Source organism: Balearica regulorum, chromosome 1, assembly GCF_011004875.1.
Source record: "Balearica regulorum gibbericeps isolate bBalReg1 chromosome 1, bBalReg1.pri, whole genome shotgun sequence".
Classification (NCBI taxonomy): domain Eukaryota; kingdom Metazoa; phylum Chordata; class Aves; order Gruiformes; family Gruidae; genus Balearica; species Balearica regulorum.
This window is the reverse complement of record NC_046184.1, coordinates 68888169-68909647: the sequence shown is the minus strand read 5'-3', so window position 1 is coordinate 68909647 and position 21479 is coordinate 68888169. Positions and strand designations below refer to the sequence as shown.

At 41.1% G+C, this 21479-nt stretch overlaps 2 protein-coding genes across 10 annotated transcripts in view; one reads left to right on the top strand and one right to left on the bottom strand.

Moving 5' to 3' along the window:
• The window catches only part of HDHD5 (haloacid dehalogenase like hydrolase domain containing 5), a 197254-nt gene extending 176167 nt beyond the window's left edge, over positions 1 to 21087 (top strand). The window contains exon 9 of the transcript XR_012836151.1: positions 21074 to 21087. The gene's annotated coding sequence lies outside the window, so the exon portion shown is untranslated. The remainder of the gene's footprint in view (positions 1 to 21073) is intronic.
• The window catches only part of CACNA1C (calcium voltage-gated channel subunit alpha1 C), a 487179-nt gene that overhangs the window by 125699 nt on the left and 340001 nt on the right, over positions 1 to 21479 (bottom strand). For 3 of the 9 annotated variants that reach the window (XM_075756841.1, XM_075756898.1, XM_075756888.1), the window contains one exon: positions 514 to 588. The exons of the other annotated variants lie outside the window; for them this stretch is intronic. In XM_075756841.1, the coding sequence (XP_075612956.1) occupies positions 514 to 588 (75 nt within the window). The remainder of the gene's footprint in view (positions 1 to 513; positions 589 to 21479) is intronic. 9 annotated transcript variants of the gene reach the window in all.

Sequence of the window (21479 nt, the reverse complement as noted above, 5' to 3'; positions counted from 1 at the left end):
AGAATGGACTCTCTAGCACTCGACATAACTATGAAATATTGTATTCTAATGGTGCCTGCTCCTCTACAAAGACTAGATGCTTTAATAATCTTGCCTATTTGGAACGACAAATTAAGGAATCAATTGAATTCATATTTTGATGTACACTAAACATTCAAGTAAGCTGTAAGAAAAAACAATATTCATAATTAAAATTTTTAGTCCAGATTAAGCCCCTCAGGAAACATTGATATTTCGCAAGTCATCTCTGAAGATGAGGTAAAGCACTTCCAAGACATATTTGAGCTTATTTACAAATGGAAAACAATTTTGAAGACATTAGCAAGAGATTGATTTGCAGAGCAGCTTACTATCTTGAGTGCATGAGGAGGACACCGCACAAGCAATAGAAAAAGCAAGGCATGCACATGCAGAAGTATATAAAGCCATATTATACGTCAGTCTGTATAGACATATAGGCACATACACACACAGACATACGCAGTGTGGACACAGAGTGCAGTGGAACATTACCATGGGTTTCTGTGGAGTGACTAAACCAAGCAAACTTCCCTTTCTTCTTATCAGGCAAGCCAGCTGGAGTGCTTCCTTTCACAGACAAGATGGTCAGTGTCAAGTACCAGGAACAAGACATCAATAGAGAACATGCAGCCAGTGACAGGCAAAAGAAAAAAACAAGGAACTCAGCTTACACATGACATCCACTTCTGTCTGAAAACTTCATCATGTGAATTAAAAGTACAAAATGAAAACCAAAGGTATACGGAAGTATGAAATATCATAACGGATCATCAGAGGATAACTCTTCCTTGCTTTCTGCTCTTTTTTATACCTGGCTTCTGAGAACACAAAGTTGCTGAATTTAAGTTTATGGGTCAAATACTTTTTCCAGTGATGTCAATGGCAAAACTCTTCTTGTTTAACTGTCTGATCTATTGAAATTGATGAGACTAAGGCAATCGCAATGTGTACCCTGGTTATTCCCTGACCCTTAGAGTCAGAATCTGGACTAGCCTATTTTTGAATGAGGTTCCTTGGACTTCTTCCTACACTACTTCAATATGTAGAAACTCTTCCAAAACTGTCAGACCTGCTAAAGAAAAGTTGTTGGGGTAATCACATTTCTCTGTCTTTCCCCATCTCTAGAGATTAACAACCTTCATCAAGCACTTGGACATACACTGCCATACCCAAACCAGGATAATCCCTAGACTATATCTCACGGTTTCCGTTTGAGTTTTCATTTGTCATTTGCCCTCTGATGTCCTCCTGCTGCATGGCTTTTCATGGTCTTACTGAATGGTTATCATCTGCCTGTTAGGCACAGAAGTCCTCAGCCCACACAGATCAGAGGTGCATGCACAGAGATGTCTTAGAGTGTACTTTGCACTTCCCTAATCCTACTGCTGCAGAAAGCCAAGTCTAACTAAAGTGAGGGATGCAGGTGCAGTGGTACACAGGCTGAAGAGACTGCTGTGGTTCAGGCTAGCTTGCTGGCACTAGCTCACAGGCATTTATTACACTGCACTGATGGAAAATGTTAACGACAATAAAAAGTATTAAGATAGTATCAAGTATTAGAGGAATGATGGCCTAGAAGTTAAAGGTCAGGACAGAAAGGAGATTAGGACTGTATTCCCCAATGTGGTATGCTCTCAGCAGGGCAATCACCTACTTTACCCAGCACCTCACATCACGTTCAATATCAGGGGATAATCATGTGTGCAGATGCTGTGAGGTTCATTCGGGCCAGTTAACAACTCCTGAAAATAGAAGGCGCTGCAGAAGAGTTGTGTATAAAATGGGGCTGAAAATGAGAGGAAATAGACCAAATACTTCCCAGATGGCTTTCTTATCTGACTCAGTTCTCAGAGACACAGACCTTGTGCCCACACCCCGGCTCCAGTCTAGAAACAAGGCAGGCATTTTTTGCAGTCCGGGTAATTAATTACTGGAACCATGTACTAAGAATTCTGGTGGTAAATCCACCACAGGAATGTTTTAATCAGGAAGAGATGTTTTTTCTAAATGGCGGGCTCTAGTCCAGACCAGAGTTATGTTTAGACCATGGTATACAGAACTATGCCATCTCTATGGCCACTTCCTCCCTGCAACTTTGGGAGCGGAGACAAAGGCAAGAAAGAGGCAAATGTAGATTTCCTCCCACCTGGGCACAAAGTGACTTAGGAGTGGAAATCCTGGTGCCTTGTATCCTGTACCATGTATATTCAGTGAGTCATGCACTCTTATGGGAGTGGTTCCTTGTCAACTTCAAAAAAAATCCTCTGATTATAACCAAATCAGAGATCCCCAGGGGGATTGGTTCTGCCATATATAGAAGGACCCCACCTCCCAGCCTTCAAGCAGACCATTAAATCTTCCACCTACCACATACTTTGCATTGAAGGTGCTTCAGTGTCCAAACTGCAGCATGGGCAAGGCAGTGATCGATCCCTGTGAATATGATTCAACTGCCCACCTAATACCCTAAGGTATTAAGTCAAGTGACTAAATACCGATGTTGTATACAGGTGACTTCTTGACAGTAGAGAACAACTCTATCCCCACACTTATCTATCCTAAGTGACAGCAGGTTGTTAAAGAATTGAGAAGGCATTTCCATGAGGCAGTTTGTCTTTTCCTGACTACACGAGGAGCAGCAATCCAGCTAAAAGGACAATGAGTACACAGAGTAGGCAGATTGTTTCAACCCAACCAGTACACCGAACCACGAACAACAACACAGGGACAGGTCCCATGGAAGATATATATTTCACAGACTCATAGAATGGTTTGGGTTGGAAGGGACCTTTAAAGATCATCTAGTCTACCCCCTCTGACACGGTCAAGGACATCTATGACTAGATCAGGTTGTTAAAGCTCTGTCCAACCTGACCTTGAACACTCCCAATGATGGTGCATCCACAACTTCTCTGGCCAACCTGTTCCAGTGTACCTGTTCCTGGGGCAAATCATGGTGGCTTTGCTTACATGGGAATCTTTATTTTTGGATTTATCATCACATCCATAATTCACTCTGGTTGATGAATTGTCCCATTAGTTACATATTCTCTAGGTAGCATAGCATAGCAATTTTTTAAAGGGAAGGGAACCTTTAAAAGGCATGTAAGTATCTCATGGTTTCAAGAGAGTGCAAGCCATAAGGACCAGTAGACTTTTTTCTACAGTTGCTTCTGAAGCCTTTGCACTTCTTACATCTTGCCACAGTGTGGCTCATCTCTGAACGTAGACTTTTTCTCCTAGACGACCTAAACTCCAAATTCACATTACATAGCATTCTCGCAGCAGCTAAAGCAACAACAAAAGCTATGTAGCAGCTTCCTTAAAATTAAATCTGAAAAATGCTTCATGTTACATTAATTCTAGCTCTGAGACCCAACACACAGAAATAAGGACAAAAAGTCTGCAGTGTGTGACTGGCTAGACAGACAGATGTGCAAGACCCTTTAAGAATCTCTGTTCCATGTCACTGGCATCAAGCATTGATACTAGCTCTACCATATGTCCCTTCTCCAACAAAATGCCCCATGGACATGCAATGAATTATTAGATGGCAGGTTGCCAAAAGACAGCCAACCACTGAAACAGAAAGCTGGCACACGCAAATACCCTTCTGTGTAGCCCTGAGATAATTTTTCCTTTACACACTTGGAGAATAATATTTGCTCCCAGATCAGAAATATCATTACCACTGTTGCATCTTGCATTTATGACATGTTTGTCATCTCAGCAGTACAAGTAATTCTAATATTCAGATTTACCTCCATGGATTATATAATGTTGCCATGTTTGTTGCTGAATTTCACTTTAATACTGTGACAATTTAATATCCAGAGAAGATCATGTCTGGGCAAATGGTGTCCAGATCCACAAACACAGACAAAGCATAGTCCTTTCACAGATTTTAATGGGACATGTTACTATCCAACAGCATTCATATGGAAAAAGACCCGTAGTGGGTTTTCAGATCAAGAAAAGCAAAAGCAACAATACATTTGATTGTGTTTTCTAATGTGCTCACTTAGACTCCAATTTCTCCAACACTCCAATTTCTACTGGTATTGAATTACCTTGCAAACTATGGGTCTAAATCACCCCTTTTGCCCACACTGGCATTTGAGGTCAGTAGGACCTGATGTCACTCCACCACCATTTCACCTTATTGTGTCACCTTGGCCATATGACCAAGCCTTTCTATTCAGTTTCTCTAAAAGGGGGATTATAATTCTGCACTCACCTTGCAAACCTCTCTGAGATCTGCAGATGATACACATTACAATAAGTGCTAAGTACTATAGTTATTACTGATGCTAATGTCTCCCAGGCGGGACTCTGCAGAACTACAAAGCAAATCTAAAGAGCAAAGAAGTCCTGTGAATTCTCCAGCTGGGATTTAAGATTTCTTTTTCCATCAAGCACAACAAGAACAAATTGCAATATCCAGGCTGCTTCCTTTAACAGAATGTGCATCAAGTGAATGTCTTTGTCTCCAGTAAAACCCTGCTTCCCGCGGTGCCTCTCATGCCCATCATTTCATGAATGAGTCTATGGGCAGCTGTCAGAATATCAATTGACTCATATTTTTTCAGTAGAGAGCTCTCATTTTAATTAATATGTGAATATCGCCTAGTCTTTCTCTTCTCATTGCTTGTTTTGGAAATGCTGCACTCATTCATCTTATTCATTAAATAAGATACAGTTTTCATTCTGCTACATGCATGCAGTGTCTTGGGAACAATCAATGAGTATGTTTTTAAATGCAAGCAGCGTGCAGAAAGTAAACTGTGCAGAGGTGATTAGTTTTCTCTAGATCTCCTGATTTTTTCAGGAAAATATACTAGATACGACTGGGGAACTCTTTTGCATTTTCTGTTTTGAAAAGAAGTTCTGCAATAGGAAAGCTTCTACAGGAGAAGAAGAAAGGGAACTTGAACTATATGTGGGATCTTGGTGGTAGCATACCTCCCAAAGTTAGACAGAATGCATCAATGAATCCAGAAAAATAAAATCCAGAAAAATTGTGAAAATACTTGGAAAATGCTTACCAAGGGCTCAGAGGTGAGTGCTCACATGGACAGAATTATACACACAATATTACATTAAATACATGCAATATATACACTTTGCGTAACCTAATTTTCGGTTATGTACAAATGACTGCAATTGCAAGGAGAGCTTGATTCACACTTTCACCCAAGGTCAGCCACAGAATCCAGGATAGCAATAAAGAGCCATAAAGTGATTGCCAGTTGTATCCACTTCAGTCAAACAGAAGGCGGCTTTTGGTAGTAAGATCTTTACCCCAGCAAACCAGCAGCAAAGGTGTGCAGCTTATACGTAGTAACAAGACCTGTCATTACAGTAGAGCCAGGCTGAGTATTGGACTGCATCAGAGAAGACTGATGCAGTGTAGCACTGCTCTACTGAATGGAGCAGTAGAAAGTAGGAACATTGCCAAGACTGAGATGGAGTATCATATTGTCAAACGTTTCATTCATAGACAAATTATATATTTTACAATATAAATAGCAATGTATATCTTTATATAAAAAGACTTGCTTTTACATGTCCTTCTCCTGTACTGCAGTGTCACCATATGCACGTACACATCCTATAGCCATGGGCTAAATAAATTTATACTATACATAACCAGGAATAGGAGAGATAGCGACATGTATCAATTGTGCAGGAGTGCACAGACAGATGAAGAGATCTGTCCTTACCACATGCAGATTACTGCACACCTATGAATGCATTACCTTGCTACTAATTAACCTTCCTGGGACTTATTTTAGTATAAGAAATTCCTCAGCTACTTTAAACAACTGCCATTTTTCTTCTTTTTATAGTGATATTGACAGTAATATGCTGCGTTCCACAAATACTTGTTCATTTCAGCTCGTGAGTGGAATGCACATTGCACAGAGGACCACTTAACGGGCACAAACTCCTGGCCCTGCCAAGGGACAGCCTTTGCAAGCTTCACACGTTCTGTTCTGTATATAAAAGGAAAAACTTAAAAATCCGCTTTGCACTTCCCTGCCTGAAGGGCAAAGGTATTCTTCGCATAACCTGTGGTATCCCAAATATCTCGTAAGCACAGGATGTAGGACTCACCCAAAAGCAGACTCTGCAGAAAGGAGCCTAACTCTCTGCTAGAAAGGGCAAGACAAGCAGTCTCCCTGGGTAACTGGCTGTACTGCTGAGCAAACATCTCAGTCCATCGTAGGAGTCCATTCGCTGCAGAGTATCTGCCTGCAAGTGCAGTGGAAGTAACTCTTAATGCCTGTGGCTGGAGAAGGACAGATGGGCTGGGTCACAGGGTGACAGAGCTGCTACCAGAACAGAGCTTGAAAGATGTCTCTCTCCTGATTCTAGATCCTCCTATGACATCCTAAATTGGTTTTCTTGTCTGATAAATGACTTGGATTGTTTGCCTCACTAGGAGCAACAACTAATGTGCCAAAGTGCAAGGCATTTACTTGCCAGGACATGGTTTATAGTGCAAGTTTCTGGTGTCAGTCTAATACTTTTTAGCAACGCCTCTGGTTCCCCACAGAATTCTGAAGCAATTCATTAAAAAAAAAAAAAAAAGAAAAAAGCGCAAAACAATTCAGAATCTATGACTCTTTCAACAGTATTTTGTGATGGTGAACAAATCACAATAGCACATTCTGAATGGTTCTGCAAGATTTCTCTCTCATTCTTTCTGATTTTTAGCAGAGGAAGGCAGGACAAGCAGCAGTGACACCAAATGTGCCTGAATCTACCCCGCCAAAATGATACATGGACACGATGAATAGGAGCATTTCACATGAAAATCAGGATTCTATTATTGCAGGCTGGTCTGGCAGGTTCCTCAGAAATGGGGGCATGAGAGCTGCAAACACTGTAGATAAAGTGTTGAGAAGCAATGCAAACATTGATCAAGAACAAAATAACGAACCACAAAGAAAGTGCACTCAAGACAGTAAAATCAACAACTACAAGAAAAAAATCCCTTCTGTTTTGATTGGTTTTGTCCATCTAATAATCATGACATTATTCATATTTTACTCACTAGCATTATTATTAATGAAAATAACCAGCACCTAAGTTTCAAGCACACATATGGCTTTAAAGCAGGCCACGTGTTTCCTGAAATTCCTGTGCACAGGGGAACTTCTGCATCTGCCCACCCATACAAATATACACCTGGGTGGTGAACCAGTAACTTTGATGAGGATCTCTACTTCAGCAAAAGCATCTTTGTTCTTTCAGTTCACAGCCCTGTGAATCTGTCTTCCCTGCAGAGTCCAGGAGAAGCAAAAAAATTACAGAAGCTAGTTCCAACTCAATCTGCTTAGGTCATCAGAAACTCTCTAGGGAGTGCTGCTCGTCACCTGGATTGTTAAGCTTCAAAGTGACTGAGATGCAGCTCTGGCTGTTTTATGACATTCCTGCCTATCGCAAGCCATTTCAAGGTGGGTGACGCCTGAAAACTCGGTGAGTGGCCTACAGTTTGTGAGCTAGAGCACGTAAGAGGATACACCAGGACAGCAGGGACTGTTTGGATGGCGCAGCGGGTGCCATCATGCGCTGGTAGCTCGCAATAGACGTCTTTCCCAGAGGGAGCTCACGCAACCATGCAGCCAGGGAGCTTAGGCAGGAATTGTGCCAACAAGAAGGTAGGTCTCTCTAAGAGAGAGACCTTCTATATGTGGTATAGAAGAAGGAAACTATTCTCCTGAAGGCTGGCCCTTGTTGCTAGAGCATCACCATTTTTAAAAAAAAAAAAAAAGTGAATGTGAGGGAGAAATTGGGCTGCATTATTTCAAAGGACAGGCAGGGCAACTCAGCACAAGCTGGGCCACAGGTGAAGCTTCTGTGGGAAAGAACAAGTGACTGAATGTTTTCATTCAGTCTGCAATGCTGGAAGAGTAGGGTATGCTTCCTGCATCTGGGAAGACTTAATTTGAGAGTGACTTGCTTAAAATATTTAAGCATTAATACTATCAAGAAAAGAGAGCAGCAAGGCCCTGTTCATCTGAGCAGTCCTGTTGCACAGGCAGTGCCCGACAAAGATTAATTCTCAGCAACTGCAGACATTTTCTAATAGCAATATTCATGTAGGATGTGTAAGAAGGTTTCTGGATGATGCCTTCCTTGATGGTAAACAATCAAGCAATTCAGTTCACCGATTTACAGATACAGCAACACTCAGATCTAGGTCATTCTGGAGCCAGGGCTGTGTGAAAGCACTGGAGCCCTGTAGCTGGATCACACCGAACAGATTCTATTCAGCTCCATGATGAAAACGGAACTCGCCTCTCCTAGTCTGAAATGTGCATAAAATTCTGTTTTGAAACCCTAGTCTGCTACATTTCTTCTGTGCCTAGTAAATAAAATGCTTGTGATTTTGTGTGCTGCTCCTGCATGTGGTGTTCTTTCAGACACTTTTGCTAACATAATGACTAGTCTGATACTAGACACTATTATCACAATATCATATGAGTCAGAAGCATGAGACATGCTAGCTGGGCAGGCTGTGTGTTACTGTGCAGCAAAGAGAAAAGCAAAGAATTGAAGTTAAAGAGTTTACCCTTAAAGTCAGCTTGTCAAACCTGTAATTAAAGCTTTTATACCTCTTGAGTAGGGCATTGAGAATAGGTCAATTACCCCAAGCCAAAGAAACAGGCATCTTATAGTGGCCTTGAAATAATAGATTCCTAGTTTGCAAATACTTCTACCATGCAGAAGAGTGAGGGACTGATAACAACAGCTTGAGCTAAGCTTAGTGTGGGCAGGTGTTATGCAAGCTTCCCTCACACAGCTGTGTTAAAGCAAGTCATTCGTGACCTGGCATAGCCCTGTTATTCTGCTCGTGGTTCTTCAAACAGCTAGATAATACACTTACATTTTGATCTGCACATCTGTGAGGATCCACGCAGCTCTGTCACTGCATCCTTGTTCTGATGCTTAACCCTTCTGCTACTTCAGCCTATGGATTTTAATGTAGTTCGTAACATCCTCATTCTGATCTCCAGTGACCTCTGTGTTACCTATCCTTGGGTTCACTATAAGACCTCTATAGTTTGCACTTAGAGGGACATGTCTGACTGCAGTCCTTCCTTAAGTGGGCAAGGAGAAGTGAGATGCATCGTGCTGTGGGTTTGGAACTTTGTAAATGGAAACAAGGATGTGAGCAGCACTACGAACACCCATGAGCCTTAAAGCTGAATTTGAATTTAGGCCTCAAGATCTGAAAGGCCAATTCTCTAATCTGTTGACTTATCTCTACAATCCTGCTAACTGAAGAGCTGCTGTAATCAGCAGGCAGACTCAGTACCACAGCTATTTTCAGTTCAGTTCCCCAGTTGGAAACATTTTCCTTCCCCCGCCACCTCTCCAGGCTTGATGTTGTTTATGAGATAACTGGGATGGAAAGACTTGCTTTTCTTCCCAGGAGCAAATACAACTGGAGATTTTTATCCTATTAGCAGACTGTACTGGAGTGGATGGGGTGTTTCTCACCCAATAAGCAGAAGTGAGCGGGCACAGAGCAAGAGTGTGACTGCTGCCGTCTCAGAGCCGTGCCTGTACCGGGGTCCTGCTGCAAGCTTCCCAGGCTTCCCACCAAAGTGCTGAAAAGGGCTGGGCGCCATTCACAACTGTTGGTTCATCTCAGCTGTGCCAGCACTAGCTATCAATTTGGTAACATATATACTAGTTCAGCTGTGTAATGTCGTCCAGACTCCTTGTCTCTGAGCTCTGTCACAGGAACCTCATGGTATCACAGGCCTCATGTCAGCTACAGCTCATTGCGCTGCTCCACCATGCTGCCTTCACAACAGCAGGGCCAGCTTTCTAAGCCCACTTGCATTTAAAACAAAATACTATTATCTTTGCCTTCTTGTGTGCTTGCTTGTGAATCTGTTTAAGAAAGCAATGGACTAACAGAGCCATCTTGCAGTCAGGGGCAGGGAAGGAGGAGGATGTGACAGTTTCCCTGGGAGAGCTCTGCTAATGCACCTCCTGCCTCCCTCAGCCTGTCCTGGTCTCTTAGAGGCTTCCTAGTTTGACCCCTTCCCATGCAGACAAATACAAGGTCTGGGCCTCAGTATGTATCTTCCTGCACAGGGATCTTCAAATTATAATATAAAATATATAAGTGAAGAAGAGATAGGTAGATAGGTCATGATAAATACACACTTAGACCAAGGGGGAAAAAAGCTCATACCAGAACAATTTCTGTTACAGTTGGTCCTATTGCATTCTTCTATCTACCAAGAACACTTTTAAGACATTCAGCTTACAAGATCTGTATTGAAGGTTCTAAATGTACTAAACTTTTACTACATGTCTTTGGACTAACCGCACTCAGTTACCTCTTCTGAGGCACTGGATGGCATTTTTGGCATCCCACCTGGGATAGGCCCTTACAACCATCACACCACAAGAGTACAAGCCCCAGCTGCTATACTTGATCTGTCAGTCACAGTGAAGGTCTTGGGTACCATGAAGTGTCTCAACTATCATTAGATTAATATGTTTAGGCAGCTGAACCCCATCTATATTATCTTTGGTTTCGTGTAAAAAGGAGGTACATACACATAGTTTTAATTTGCGTATATACCATACCAGGCACACTGTGGCTTTGATCTTGGCTGGCATTACTGTAATACAACTAATTCTCATCCTGAACAGTTGTTTCTAACTCCAAACATGTGCTCCATGTCCCTCAGCTACCATTACTGAACACCACCTCCTGATAGTTCTTTATACCACATTAAAAAAATCCTCAGGGTTTCAGCTGCTGTCAGTCCTGCTCACCAATGCTTTCTTCTCAATGAAAAGACTCTTATAGGCAACATCTGCCATGATAATTGATTTTCAAACAATGATCACGGGTCATTCTCACTGACTTCAGCAGGAACTGCTGAATACTCCAGAGTTTTTAAAACCACTTTATAAGTGCCCTTATAAAGACTGAAGAGCACACTTTAGGCATCTACTTTTAAAAAAAAAAAAAAAAAAAAAAAGGCCTTGCTGTATAAATACTCAGGTTGGGGGGTTATGGCATTTCTTCCTAAAATTTTCTGTGGAGATCCTGGTACTGAATGCCTTCTATACCTCTCGAACCATGAGAAATAAAGCACGTTCAATCTGTCAGAAGGTATGGCAATGGCAGTTTTCTCACAGACTGTTTCCTCTAATGTCCTTTCTTGAGAAGTGGAATCGAATCACAGTGTCAGTAGATAAATCTTGACAGCTTCACGAAGTACTTTCCAACAGGCCAGATAGAGATTAATTTATTTGCACAAAGGTGTCTTCCCCAGCTATATAAACAATAGATTCACTTTAAAGCCTTACCTTCAAAGACATTTCTCTGCAACATATTAGTACTATAAGAGGATTCCTACATCAACATAAGTCTCTCTTCCAGCAGGCAAAACAGAGGTGTTATCTCACCAGTCTTTGCTGGAAAATAGTTTTTATAGTAGATAAACTTAATGCCCTATCAACATTAATGTCAGCCTCTATATGCTGTAGCTGGTCACACATCACTGCTGTAGTAATTCTAAAAGTAATGTTGTTTGTGCTCCAGGTTACAAGAGTCAAGGAAGGGAGAAGCTGGGAAAAACTGTAAGTTGAACAACACAAGACAGATCCTCAGTTGCAAGAGAGCAAGGGTGTGCATAGACCACCACAAAACATTTTCAGTCAGAGAGGATCTTATACAAAGAGTTTTTTTCCCAGACATGAACTACAGCAGCCGGGGAGCCTATCTAATTTATGTAGCTTTTGATGCCTGCAAGGGAGTAAGAAGAAAAATTGAGCCTGCAGGCAGAAATTAGCACAGTTTTGGAGTTTGCTCTCCACAGTGCCCTCCCTTCTTCCACACAAAAGTGGCAGCAGTGGCACAGAGATTTGGTAGATGCTCGTTGCAGTGACCCTTTCAGAGTCAGTTAATTATCTCAGAGCTGTCACTATTCACCACCATGCACTCAAGGAGCTGGCTGCTGGAGTCAGACACATGCCTGAATTTGGCCCACCTTCCCCAAACTGAAGAATTACTCTGCTCTGCTTTCTAGAAATGCTTTTCCCACTTCTCCAAACAACATCAGGCCTTCTGATGCTATGTTGGAACAAAGTACTGCAGAATTATAGATTATGTTGACCACAGCTTTGTCCTGAGGCTTTCTGAATACCAGCAGCTTTTTCTTCTTTTGCTCTCCATTCAAACAAAGGAAACAAATTGTTCTATCCATACTGCGCTTTGAGATAAAATGCAGACTTGAGCTAAACTGCTTCTACATCTCATTAAGTTAGATGGGATTTACCTACTCTCAGCAGTAACTATCAGCAGAGGAGGAAGGGGAAGAAGGTTTTCAAATGGTTGCTTGCTTTTTGTTTTATGATCAAAGCTTCCTTTCAGCCAGAAAGAGAGAAACTGGAAGTTGTGAAATCTACAGAACAATGAACCTAAATGCTGCTTTTTGATAAAAGCTGGATTGTTAAATTATGTTACTAATAAAAACCAAACCCGTTGATTAACTTACACAAAGTGAACCATCCATACATTCAGGGGAACAAGAAAATTGTATCTATTAAAGTTATTAAGATGATAGTGGTGAATTCCTATAGGAGGAAAATAGTTCAAAACCACCCTGATCAAACCTGTAAATGCCTTACATGATACAATGCAAGGTGAAAACTCTGGTCTACAGAGTAGTGAATGGTGTGAGACTCTGGCACTGAGTGGGTGGGTGACCTGGGAGAACATTGTTTAGCCTTCCTGTGCCTTTTTCTTTAAATTAGACAAAAGAGCCCAGAACAACATTTGTCCCCTCTCCAAATATATTAAAGAATCAACGTTGTATATGAAGCATTTCTAAGCACAACTTAAACCCCAAAGTTTCTAATTTCACTTTATTGGAAAAACTAGGTTTTTTTCCTAAGTATTTCCTCTTTTCTCCTCTTGGAAACGGGGAGAAAGAGAAAGCAATCAAGGATAAGGCCCTACTGCTTCCTTACTTTTTCACTCACAATAAAATGAGAGCAACACATGAAGACAGTCAGGAGGGAAGCCTACCCTCAATTTTGGTTTTATTCCAATAGGAAAAATTAAAATGTTAGCATCATAGTCTTGCTGACATTGAAGGAACGTGGAGCAAAAGTGGAAGCAGAATCACCCTGAATGATCTTTCTTTTATTACTTCAGCTGCACAGAAAGTTACACAATCAAAATGACACTTTTAAAAGGCAGCTTTACTTTCTCTCACCTACAGTGCTGAATATCATTGCCCTAGGTACTCTGCTACTGGGTCACTATGAAGCCTCACAAATGCCTTCCCATTGTTTTCTGATACACGGGGTTTTTTTCCTTTTTAGGAAATAAAAGTTTATCTGGGTCCGATCCCACATTTCCTTAAGTACAGTTATGGAAGCAAAAAGCTTGTAATGACAGCGGGTCAAATTCATGCCAGATACAACTGCATTTTAGCCAGTGGAATTATGCACTGGGCAAACAGTACTATCTGGACTTTTCAGTCTTGTGAGCGATTTCAGATCCCGAATATCTCATGCTCTCCCTTTGGTGGATGACAGTTACACAATACTGAAGTCATGTACAGAGAAGCCTCTGGCGCATCAAGACCTCACATCGGGCAACATTTTCAAGTGCTGACACTTGCATGTTTTGTTACTGACCTCAGATGAAACAGATTGGGGCCTAAGTCCTTACCCAGGCAAAATCCCCAGCAACTTCAGTAGGATTTTTGCCTAAGGACTGCAGGAGTGATTCAGCCCAATGTGATAACAAATGTCCCAGAAGCTTTTTCTAGGCAGCATGCTAATTATAGACTCAAGCTCGACATCTGTAGCACAAACCCATGCAGCATTTTGCAACCTGAGCTTCTCTGTGAAGAAGAGAAGCACACAACAAAGCTGACATAATTTACAAAGGTTTTTTAGCAAGTGTCCTCAAACTGTAGTATTTACATTAAAAGCAGTGTGTGAGCTACTTCAAAAGATGGCAAAGTAGAAAAATGCCACTGGGACTGTTTTCTACAGAGCATGCATTGGGCACAGCTGGGAGTTGCTGTCACTCCTGGCCAAGCAAACCACGTTTTGGAACCTCTGCAGCTGACTACACGGAGTCTTTTTCCCCTAGAAGAAACTGGTGGTACAATGAACACCAAAAAGCACTTCTTCTGTCCCTCTCTCTCCAGGTGAAAAAGAATAAATCTATCACAGCTAGTAAACTCCTTGTGAAACACCTATCAGGTGCCCTTGTGAAATGCCTACAATTGTTGGCATTGCAGCTAACCTTTTCTTAGTTACCAGATGATTATTTTCCACATCAGTGGACAATGATAGAAGTAGATGACATAGTGCTTTCTTCCTCTTTACATGAAGTTTTGACAGATAATAAATCACTTTACAACACTGGCTTTTATTTCCTTGTAGTTAAGCATGGAAAGCAAAATGCAAACAGGTTCTATGATACCATTCTCAAATTACCAACTGGTATTGGAGGAACTAAACTGATAAAGGTTTCATTTTTTTCAGCCTGTGTCTCTTACAACTTTTGCTTAGATGCTTAAATCCCATGTGAGCACCCTGTGTTTTTTTAAACTGCTTTTTGACAATAGGCAAAAATCCTCTAAAATATCAAGCTGTACATGCCTGTCAAGGTGTGGTTGCCATGTGTATGTGAAATAAATAAATTCTGCAGAATAAATCAGGGTGAACTGACTTGCTGTCAACAGACAAGTTCAAGTGTGTTTCAAGTGTGTTCTGTTAAACAGGAGACAAAAATTAACCCAGTACAGCATCTTCTTGCTTGCAGAGTAAGACAACATGAGTTTTTAGACAGTGATGGTCAAGACTGAATTTAAAATAGAGATCTTGTAAATATACTGTCTCTCATTTTCCCCTCTGCATCTTCCATGTTAATTCCCTAGCTGTGTACTTCCCGACTAAATTTCATCATAGAAAATGGACCAAGAGTTTTTTAGGCTACCCTGAAATTTTAGCCTGTAACCAAGTCTTTGAAAATCCTGTTATGTACTTTCTACCTTAGTCATTATCCCACAGCACCATGCTATTTCTTCAGTAAAAAGTTGCTTCCTTGTCACTACACTAAGCACATGATTTGGAGGCCACAGTGCTTTACATTTTACTAAATGTAAAAATTGAACAAGTTGGTGTTATCTTGGTATCCTGATCTGTACACCAAACTCTCTCCAGCCAACAGTTTCAAACTGCTAACTTTCACAATGGGTTGCGCAGGATTTAGTAACAGCTTTCATTAAAGTCAACAGAAAGTGTTTGGTACATGGCCTCACTGAAATCAATGGAGTCTCCTTGTGGTATATAAGTTGACTTTGCAAAAAGGAAGTCAAGTCAACAGGAATCAGATAGATAAGTCCTAAAAAGCTTGAACTTTTAGAGAAAGGTGGTCATGCTTTTATCCCTGTTATGTAATAGAGTCAAACTACTATCGGAGCTCTTGGGGATAAAACCCTGTTTGGCTTCTAGAGTTCTCAAATTCTTCTCTTCTCCTGTTTGAACCACCAACTCTCCTGTTCTTGTTTCCAGCCCAATGTTCAGAAACACAAAGCATTTCCATGAAAGACACAGATTTTTCCAAAAGTTCTAATGGTCCAAGACGTCCCATTTTCTTCTAAAAGTTTTACTGTTGCAACTGAAAACTTCCTCCCAGTCTCAAAATCATTTTCTCCTAGGGAAGACTCTCACAAGCCTGTGATTAAATGCACTCTACTGCCTAGTCACGACTAGCGCTGTTCACAAGTAACATTGTAGGAGTGAGACAAAATCTGTGGCCCATCAAAAAGTTAGGTTGCAGCTGATCCCTCCCTTAGAGACAGTGAACTCAGATGTTAACAAACATTTCCAAAGGTCACTAAGACACTACAATAATTGCTCTGAAGGTGAAGATTCAAGACTATTTCTTTTTAAACAGTTTAGATTTTTACATATTCTAGAACCTGCCTGTATTTCTGTACTTTTTTGTCTTCAGTTGGGCACTATTTCCACTTTAACTAAGGCATAAATCTGCATGTACAGTCAACCCCCTTCCCACACCTTTCATAACTTAATACACTATCTGAAGTATTGCTATATGCTTTTGATAGGCAACACATTGATTTGTACTGTTTTTTTCTGCTGTGTTACATGAAAACCTGATTGTCTACAGCCATCAGTCCCATTACAATAGAACACTGGAATATGATTAGACTTTAAATTTTTGTAGGGTAAGCTACTTGCAAATCGGCTCTTGGAATTTATGGTACTACCTTGAATATAACTTAACTAGAAGAATGAGTTGTCTTGAATCACAGAATGCCTTTATTATCAGTGGGCTCTGTTACTCTTAGGGACTCTGTTGACATTAATGTCGTTATACTCACATTGCAGCACCAAATATAACTGAAATAGAGGGCAAAATCTGAGCAATCAGAAACATCAAATTACTTCTCCCTGCCCATTCACAGCTTTTTCCTGACCCCAGCGCAGTCAATGGGCATTTTGCCAATTAATTTCAATAGGAGGAGAATCTGGGTTGGATTGAGGTTTCCTGCTTCTGCCTACAGCAGCACAGATGCATTCCAGACCACTCTCAGGAATAAAAAAAAAAAAAAAAGAAAAAAAAAAGAAAAAAAAAAAGGGCAAATTCCCAGTTACTGTGGCAACAGGAGGGACGGTTCTCTTTACTATCATGTAATTTTGAAATTCAGTAGCTGTTTTGTGCCATAACATGTGTTTCTCTCCTCTGTCAAATTAATGTTTTCTTCCTGTGCGGAAGGCCCATCAGGGAAAGAGTATAGAAGAAAACCATCAACACAAACAGCCCCCAGAAGCCTTTTCACATTTCCCACCTCATATCTACCATAATGGCAAAAACATGTTTGCAAACAACAACGAAAAACTGCCTCAAACATGTACTTCCCAAAACACAGAGAATGAATTCAGCCTGCTCTGTGAATGGCTCTCAATGCACGTAAGAGAAGACTGGTAATAAACTGCCTCAGAAGAATGCCAAGACCTCTGCTATGGAGAGCACCAGCTAAAGGCTGCACAGATTATTTGACTCTGGCTGCATTTATTTTCCTTTCTTACCCTTTCCTCCACTAAGGTCCTGGGTGTTGTACCCCTTGGACTTGTTGATCATTTCATTAAGGGCTGTAAATACCTAATGAGACTTAGGGCAAGGTTTGACAGCTTCAGGAAAACAGCGGCACATACAAAATATGACTGACAATGCCTTAAGGACTGGCACAGCAGTCAAACCAAATGGGGATGCAAGTGAATTTATCTTCCCTTCCACCTTGTGTCCTCTGTTTTGCAGGAGGCAGTTCCCATGCTGACAGGCAGACAGCCCTCTCTACAGAGTAAGACGACAGCAAAACCTGCCTCTGCAGTCAAGGACAGAGAAGAGACTGGAAACATATGTTCTCTGTGTTTGGGATGATTCAGTTCAGGTAGACTACCTGGATCAGAGCCCAGATGGTGTAAACTGCTGAATCTCAGAGTTTACATTACCTGAGACTCTAGTTTAATAAGTATATTTTAACTAAACTTCTGAACTCTACTGATATTCTTTGTAACCCTCCCAAACCTCCAAACAACCTCCAAGGGGAAACTGAGAAAGCAAAACCTGATGTGACTTCTTTAAAGTAATGACGTGAATCACTGTCAGAGTTCAGGCAGGAGCCCACATCTCCTCAGCATCAGTACAATATAACTGATGCAAAGGCAACCTTTGAAGTTTATTGAGCTAAAACAGCAGCTTAATGAGGTCTGAATGGCCCTGTGCATTTCAGTGAATTGCTATCTGAAAGGGTCAGGGTTGATACCTTAAAAGTCAACATTAATTAATTAATCAGTGGACAAAGTGTGCTGGAAAGGGGCAGTAATACTCTTCTGTGGAGTTCAGGATGTTGTAATAGAGACAGAAGGCAGTGAGCTTTGAAGAGCACTTGAGAGAAAAGCACACTGAAGCCACATATGAGGCAAATGAGCTCTTTCAGCAAGAGCTAAACACAAGAAGACAAGGAAGACATTGGAGCCTCAGTGATGCAAGCTCAGCACTGCTAGTAGGTGGGATTCAAATGTCTTGAGGGCATTCAAGCCAAAGGGATTCCTGAGGGCATTTACAACTGTGCCATCTGTCCCTTATAGTTGGAGCTTATTTTGAAGGTGGTTTTCAAAAGAGAATTAATACCATATTTCTCCCTCAGTTTAACCCTACTGGCGATTGACTCCTGGCGTGAATGACAAAACACTCAATACAGTAGATAACACACCAAAAATCCCCACCCAACCCCAAACAAAACACCCTTTCACTTACTCCTGGTACCTTTTTTGTGGTATTATCTTAAGCTGAAGCCATTAAAGAAAGAGTCTCTACTTCTTGGTTTGATTTTTTTACACGGTGTTCATTCAACCCATTCTGTAGCAGATCTATCAAGCCCTGAGAGCAGTAGAGCTGCAAAAGTGACTATAGGGTCAGGAAAGCAGATAGGCCTTGTCAGAGCTTGTCAGTACACCAGTCTCCATCACCTGAGTGGGTTGAGATGGTTCTGCAGAAGGTATGTTCGTGGGCGGTAGGAAAAGCAGGATGTGGAATCACATAGGTAGGTACAATAAGTATACTGGCAGTTTCTTCCCATGTGACATACATGACAGATAAAAATGTCAACCAATGAAGTGACTATGACATCGTCGTAGAGGACATCTGCATGCTATTTGGCTTTGAAAATACATTCTCACTTGTCACATGAATAAAGATTGAAATTCAGAAATATCAAGTAATACAATGGAGCTTAAACAATATGGTACCTGCAATTGTGCAAAAGTAAATACAACAGCCTACTAGAAAAGAAAAATTAATGCGATTTATGAAATACAAAAGGCCAAAGTGTAAGCTCCACAACTCTGCTGGGTGGCGGGCATGCATTCGGGTATGTTTATTGGCTTCGGAGTGGGGGAATGTTGCTCTTTACCGTCTGCACCCAAAGGCTATTTGCTTCCTCACCAGAGGATGGCAGCACAGAGAACCTTTACTTCCATAGTCAGAAAAGCCTGTGGGAGGAAGATAGAGGTACAGCACTGGATAGCACACCAAAGGTAGAAGAAGGATTAATTTGATATTCATAGATGCAGGCCACAGGTGCTAAGAAGAATACTGCTATCAACGGCTTGCTCTAGATGGAGCACATATGTCAAAATAATAGGAAAATAACCTTCATGGAGTGACCTGTTTGCTTGGTCTCTGCTATTTTGTGCAGAGACCTATGACCATTGTTCCCAGTACAAGGCCAAAATCAGTCCACAGCCTTCCTTCACATCCAGAGCAATTCCTCTCAAAAGAGGCGCATTTTTACTGTGTAGCGCTAGGTACTGCAGACATCTGTTCCCAAGCCTGATCTGCCATGGAACAAAAAGCAGATAATGTGACCCAAAGCCACAGTGCCACAGAGAATGATACGCTGTGTGCTAGGGACTAGTCAGCAACCGCTGCCCTTAGACCAGACACTTGGAACCAATGGCATTGAAGACACTGTATTCGTTAATAGTCTGGAAAAGAAATGGGTAACAAGTTAGTTTGCTAATACTATGTAATTCTGTCATTAACAGCCAACTGGGAGAAACACTAGACATCTTGTCAGATGTAAGAGGATTAATTTTATAAACCATGTCTTACAAAACTCACCTTATTAAACTGAACAGGAAGAACTGAAAGCAAGCTGAAGATATGTTATCTTCCAGTTCTTAACATCACCCCTCATAAAAGGACCTTGTTAGCTCAGATGTGGATTGACCCCACCCCACAGTGCATGCAATGAATCTACATCTTACATATTCCATAACTTTTTTAACAAAGCAGTATTATTTTTGTGTTAATTAAAAAGGAACTCTTCAGATCTGCTAGTAACCAAGGCAAGTTCTCACCACACTACCTTACCACTGTGGCTACGCTTTTCTTTAGCAGGAATGTCTCTAAGAGGAAATGTGATAAACACGACCCAATTCCCACTGAAGTCAAGGGAAAGTCTCCTGGTGACTTCAGTGGAGTTGCGTGCAACCCAGTCCTTGGCCTCCCTACTCAGATGGCATATAACAACCAGAGCCCACTGCGGTAGTGTTATTTTTTGGGGGGTTTTTTGGTGGCTTTTTTTAATGGGGAATTCTGTCTACAAATAAATTAATTTGGATCACCAGACATGTGATGTATTATTCCATGTATTATATGCCACAGAGCAGCAAATTTTGGCCATGAATAATAAATTCATTTGAGTGATTACTGAGGTTAAATTGTGAAAGTAAGCTATATGCCCTGTAAAGACACCAGCATAAAAATCAAAATAACCTGATTGGGGAAAGTCTGAGCAAGTCACCCTGGTGACTTCTTCAAGTCCAGATACCTAAGTGTCATGGGTATAACCTGATATTAATGACCCCACTTTTTTTTTTTCCTAGAACTTAAATGTTCTGGCAGCAACAGTGAGTAGTGCTTACTCCCCAAAAGATCATGAGCATCTGAAGCAAATCTTGCTTTACTCTGTAGACACAACTTACCCATGTCCAATCTCCTAGATATATGTTTCTGATTGGATCACCCCATGGATTTTGTTTGGTAGAAAGAGTGATCTCTAGGGAAATGTTTCATGTCTTCTCTTCCACAAGCAAACCAGCAAAATACACATTTCCATAATGAAAGCTAAGAGTAGAGCCATTGTCCATGAACTGTGTAACTGTCTAAAAGGTTCCAACTCTGACATTTCCCAAGTGCACAACCCGCAATGATAACTGCTAAGTGTTTCTGAACTGTTACACAGCCTGTATTGGAAAAAAGAGGAAGTGGAAGGAGAAGATTCAATGAAGGTAATGAAATGTAGGGAATTGCTGCTTTCTTCAAGCCCTTCCTTCTTCAGGATGTCTAATAAGAAGACATAGTTGGTGAATTCTCACTTTGCACAAACATCTTCTCAACTCCAGAGCAGAAGAATAAGAGATAATTCCCTTACAAGAAATGTCTGAGAGCTTAATTCCAGCCTGGAAAAAGCAAACCAATTCCACCAATTTCAACGGAGTTACAGATGGCCCACTTAATGTACAACAGCGTTGATTTGGCCCTTCTCCCATATGTAGCACTGCTTTGCCTAGAAACCTTTGCTTTCAAAGTAATTAACCATGTGTAAACAGCCTGCAACACTGAACTGCAATTAAATAATTAATAGGAGACAGATGTATATTTTAAAACTTATCTCAGCAGTGGACTTTAACAGCAAGTATTGATCTTTTTCCTGTTTAATATCAGGATCTTACGTCAGTATCACAGACAAGAAACAGAGGATCTGCAGAACAATATCAATTATTGTGCATGTATTTCTCCCTCCCACAGATTGCTACAGGCATTAAATTGGAATCGTGTATAAGCTTAGTGA